The 5,496-nt window shown below is 38.2% G+C and overlaps 1 protein-coding gene across 1 annotated transcript; it reads right to left on the bottom strand.

Annotated features, from left to right (window-relative positions):
- Nucleotides 1-3,418, bottom strand: LOC109478194. The gene is made up of 5 exons (XM_019779653.1): nt 2,848-3,418; nt 2,143-2,258; nt 1,241-1,343; nt 604-921; nt 1-566 (listed from the first exon to the last, which is right to left on the bottom strand). The coding sequence occupies exons 1-5, from the start codon at nt 3,416-3,418 to the stop codon at nt 1-3; spliced, it is 1,674 nt and encodes a 557-aa protein (XP_019635212.1).
- Between the last annotated feature and the right edge of the window lie 2,078 nt (nt 3,419-5,496).

The raw sequence follows: 5,496 nt of genomic DNA, 5'->3' as shown, positions 1-5,496 counted from the left end.
TCAGTATTTTGGGAAGATAGTGACATAGTTGTTCTGACTGCTCACGATTAGCTGACCCTCCCTTCCTATAGCAACAAACTGGGGACGGGTAATATAAGCAATATTAGCAATATATTCTCCCTCAGCTGTGAACATCTCCACCCGATTGTTGCCATTATCGGCCACAATGATGCGACCCAAACTGTCCACACAGATGCCCACAGGAGACTTCAGGTGGTTACTAGATTCGTCACCTTTGCGGCCAAAGCAGTTGATGTATTTTCCATTCTTGTCATACTTGAGAACTTTATGGTTTTGCTGCTCAGTGATGTAGATGTTCCCTTCCTTGTCTACTGCAACAGACGCTGGCCATTTCAGCCACATCAGTTCTTCTGGCCCAAAAGCTTGCACTGCGCATGATTTTTTATAAAACCGGCCAGCTGATACAGCCCTCACTTTTTCTTCTCTCCTTGTTATTATGATGTCATTGGAAAGTGTGTCCAAGGCAATTTTTTTGGTGAACTTCAAATTTGCTGCACACGTGAACCGTTCAAGAACACGGCCCTCCTTGCTGTAGCGATTGATATGTAGTTTTTTTCTTCTTGATTGGTTTCAACTGCTCGTTTAGGGCATGATTTGTACGTGTCAAAAGAACCCACAGGGTATCATTCTGGTCGATGACAATGTCCAGGGGTCTCATCTTATCTGTGCCAAAACTGCGGAGAAAAACACCCTTCATGTTGAAGACTTGGATTCGTCTGTTCCAATTGTCACTCACAAATACCTCGTCATTTGAGGACACGGCCACTCCAGTCACCTGGTTGAACTTGCCGTACAATTTGCGGTTTTTCATTTTTTTCCAGTCGCCTTGTTTTTTCCAGCCTTTTCCGTACCCACCAAATGTGATGATTGTTCCAATCTTAGGCTTCTGAGTGCTCAATCCTGCAGACAAGTCATACATAAATACTGTTATTCGAAAACACTGGTGCATTCCATTTTGTAATATTCTAAATCATGTGTAAGAATGGAACATATTTTGGAATGAAACAGTAAAGAATCTTGCGAAAAGGGATTCAACAAAATGACTGTTTGGCCTGGTATTTTGAGTGCTACAGTGTATGTACAGTGCAGACATGTAGGCATGTGGGTTTAATTTAAAAGAAAAAAAAACGTTTTGTAAATGATACAATTTCTTACTGACATCATTGTATATTGATGTCTGTGATACATGATATGATGACATTTGATGGGTAATACATACCATTCGTGTCTCCAAGGCTAGTTTGGTTGGTATTATCAGGTTCTGTCATCACTATGATGGTAGTACTCCAGTTTGTGGATTCTTGCATATGCACTGGGGGAACCTGTAAGTGCACAACATACAACATACATAGCAGTAACAATTTACTTTTACCTGCTTGTGTATGGAGGTGTGTTCTTGGTTACTAATAGTTTGTTTGCTATTTTAATGTAATAAGGGTGGGGTCGTGTGGCGTAGCAGTAGCATGTTCGGTTCAGGACCAAGAGGTCCCCAGTTCGAGTCCTACCCATGTCACCGATCTTTTGCCCTTTGGAAAGGCACTTTACACGACTTTCCTCACTTCGATCAGGTGAAAATGAGTACCAAGCTTCGGTTAGGGACGTCCCTCGGATTGGACGTTAAATGGAGGTCCGGATTTGGGGAGAATCACACCCCACGCATGTTTAAGAACCCACCGCACTTATTGAAAAAGAGTAGGGGACCTTCCCGGTGTGAGTGGTTCAAACCTTACAGTACAGCCCTATGCAGCTTGTACATACATGTTACAAAATTGGTGTGTTACGCCTAAGGGCGGTTTGCCGATTATGCAAAACAAACACAAAAAGATATACCCCTGGCCAGACCAAGCTGCTACTAGGGGGTCCAAACTTGGGTTATTATTTTTTTCTTGCACAAGAGCTACCATTTAAAATTTGTGACCCTAGCACCATTAAATCATGAGATACAGTATCAAAACCAGAATTTCTAAAGACCAAAATCTAATCATTTCGAGATCTCGCATACCAAATACCAAGACAGTCCATCTAGCTACATGTATAGACCTCAATGAATTATCCTGTTTACATTTGCTCGTATGCCCCCCCCCCCAAAAAAAACACTTGGAAATGATAATAATACCTTACCGTGGGGTTACCATGATCCTGGGTGTTGTGTTTCATCCCCACAAGTATTCCTGTTGTTAGCAGTCCAACCATGACTAAAACGATGAGCCACCAATAACGATAGATTGGAGAGTCATCTGTTGAACACAAATATCATATACAAACTATTCTTTGTTCATTTTACGTACATGAGAATCAGTGAACTGAAAAATTATCCATGATGTTTGATTATGTTTTGAATGCAATATAATCATGTTAAAATCATTGTGTATGTCAGATATTTATCTCAAGGAATACCCCTGAAGTGGGTATAAATTGCTCATAAATTGTTAGGCTTGAATCCAGCTAATTGTCAAATTTACTATTAAAGGCATCAAGAACATGAGTAATAATCAAGTTCTTGGATTCACTTCATTCTTTTATTCCGATTCAATGTAGCCTAATGGCTAATCTTACAATTACAAAATAACATACAGTCATGTAACAGAGTAAAAGGTAAACAAAACAGAAACTTATGACAAAAGAACACATTAAAGAAGGTACATTGTAACATTGCCTACAAACTAGTTAAAGACTTGAGTATTAAAAGAGAAGCTGTTGTTACAGACAAAAACTGTTTGAACGGTTTGTACAAATGGATGAATGAATTTATTAATGATTGCGGAAATGAATAAATGGTTTATGATGTTGTGGTATTTACATAGTTCTGTACCTATAATGTCTTACCTCCTGCCCACTGGTTGGGAATGTATCCTCCGTACATCCCATTTTGCTGTAGTGATTTCATGTTTGGTTGGGATTGAAGCTTTTGTATTTTCCTGTCACCCTTTGAGTCATTAGTGTTGGAGGGACCCTGTAGGTCGTGTTCATTACTGACATTGTTTTCTGTTTGCTGTGTGCTAGTGTCAGGCAGTTCTTCGTACATCGGATTTGTCAGTACTCTTTTGTTTGGATCCTTGTAGTCATGGGTATCAGGTTCATTGCTTCTTTTGTTAGCATACGCTTCGATATCATCAGAGATGTCAACATCCCCGGTGTCAGGGTTGATAATAGTGTCTTCTAAACTCCCTGTGGTGTCTGAGTGCTGGATATTACTAGTTGGTGCTCTGTCTGTGTCTTCTAGATCACTAGCATCTACGGGTGGCCCAGAGGCACCATGATTGTCTTCAGGCTTATGCTCAAACTGACTTACACAGCTGTTATGATATACAGGCTCAGTATTGTCCGCAATGTCTGTGGCCTCAGCTACTGATCTTTCTTCATCAATACTTGAAACATTCCCAGAGGAGGTTGGCATTGTTTCTAAGTCAGTGTTTTCAGTGTACAGGGTACTGAGTTCTTGGGTTTCTAGCAGGCCAGTTGACCAGTGTGGATTATCTTCAGGCTGATATATTGGATTGTCTCCCTCAATAACTGCTGCAAGTGTAGTGGTCAAGTTTAATAATATGTTTTATGTGGTTAACACTCGCAAGTTTGAATGTAAAATTCCACGTTTCCCATTTTGACAAATGCAACATATTAGATATACATGCAAGGCTCCAGTTGATTTTTTTTACCTATCATAAACAAAGAGGCATGTAATGTACATACAATCAAAATAACTGAGTAAACTATTTCTCGAAAAGCCTGGAATAGCAGGCCATTGATTATCACTTGTTTATTCCGATAGGAATAATATGTAAAGGAATGTATGCTGATTTCTACTAAGGAAGAAAGAGGGTCTGATTTTTGATTCTTTGATTTGTTCAAGAAAATACATCTTATATCTTATAATTATATTTTGTTAGCGAGTTCACTTAGTACAATTTAGGTTAGCATTTCTAGCTCAAAATATCTTGCAAATACATGTTACTAAGAACCCTATGCAGGAGTAGCTTAAAAGCTACTTAGTTGACAAGTCATGTTTGTGTGTATTGTGCTGCCCAGGTGATTTTTGAAAACCTTTCAACCACAAACATTGAATATGTTAACATTCATTTCAATAGTTATTGACGTGTTCTCGCGAGGCAAGGTCACTCCGTGATCAAGATGTACAATGGGTATCGAAAATTGCACCTATCACAAACAGTCACTGATTGAGGAATATTCTACTAACTGCTAATTACATGGTATCATTCAATTTAATTTCGTTGCTGTAGAATTTTCAGAAAGACTAATAGTATGATAGGATCATTCATTATTGTGTGTTCGAATAAAGTTCAACGTTTTACCAGAATCATTCATATTAGTAAGGATCTACATTTATGAAGACCTTTTGAGGCCCAAGATGCATAGTTGTCAATTTCTTTGATACCTCTGAATGTCCCTGCTGAAAAAGAAATGACCCTTACCTGTAGTATCCTCTGACAAGGCTGTTCCAGACATCCTTCAGTCAAATGATTTTGGGAACTCGTTATTTTGTTATTTGGTTTCTTTGCTACGCTTAACTGTGAAAAACATTAAAAAACAGAGCCTGAGAACCAAGATGATGCCTGGTTGGACTTTTCAAAGTTTCTTTACTTTTACCTTAAAATAGTTTTAAAAGAACAATGTAGGTAATATTTGATGTGGCATATTTGGTTCAGTTTTGTTGATTTCGATAGACTAAGTGAAGTTTGCTATAGAAAAAGGCAGTTGCATCACACATTTTCTTTTCTATCTAAAACAATGTGAGGTGTCAAAACATCGTGCCTGCCATAGCCTTTGTTAACAGAACAAATCAAACAAAACCACAGATGAAAAATATGTAGCTGCCATAATATCAGCACCAAGGACAGCCGCTGATTTCACAATGTTTTATTAACACGCCTAATGTTATCTGCTGTACTCAAGGACGCTGCAATAGAAAGGGTCTAAGAAATGTTTAAAATACCAGCCTTAAGGCTGAGTTTCTTATGGACCAGTGAAGACTTCAGAAATAACAGCCTGAGCACAGCTCTAATTTTATCTACACCGTTTTGAATTTTGATATTAAGTACATGTAGTTTGTTAGTTGGTTTAAAGCTATGGCTTGAATCCTGAAATCTGAAGTGTTAAATCGGCAAGAATGTACAGTGATTGCTGAGTATATGCAATACACATGTACAGCTTAATCACACTCTGTGTTGTAGTAAGTTGGATACTTTCCAAAAGGAAAATGGCTCCAATCCTGCTCAGTGTATATTTGATTATGTGAAGTAGACTAATTAGGGGTGATCACATGACATATAGTCACTATTTTTTCACAATTGATTTAAATTGATTTTTTTTCTTGATTCTGTTGTGCAAATGAATAAAAATAAACAAAGCTTAAGATTGACATAAAAATTGACATTGTTCTGAAAATGTTTTTTCTCCTATAGCTTCCTTTTAAGTCTCTTTAATAGTTTTGCCGCGCCCAGCTCAAGAGACTGCCTG

Source organism: Branchiostoma belcheri, unplaced genomic scaffold (genome assembly GCF_001625305.1).
Source record: "Branchiostoma belcheri isolate BF01 breed outbred unplaced genomic scaffold, Haploidv18h27 scaffold427, whole genome shotgun sequence".
Taxonomy (NCBI): domain Eukaryota; kingdom Metazoa; phylum Chordata; class Leptocardii; order Amphioxiformes; family Branchiostomatidae; genus Branchiostoma; species Branchiostoma belcheri.
This window is presented reverse-complemented; position numbering and strand designations above follow the sequence as displayed.

Bases quoted from the DNA above. Each gene is read 5' to 3' on its own strand.
- LOC109478194 (XM_019779653.1), bottom strand. From the start codon at position 3,418: ATGCCAACCTCCTCTGGGAATGTTTCAAGTATTGATGAAGAAAGATCA. The intron at 922-1,240 runs GTATGTATTACC...ACTTGTCTGCAG, and splicing joins TAGCCTTGGAGACACGAATG to GATTGAGCACTCAGAAGCCT. The intron at 567-603 runs ACGAGCAGTTGA...GAAAAAAACTAC, and splicing joins ACGTACAAATCATGCCCTAA to ATATCAATCGCTACAGCAAG.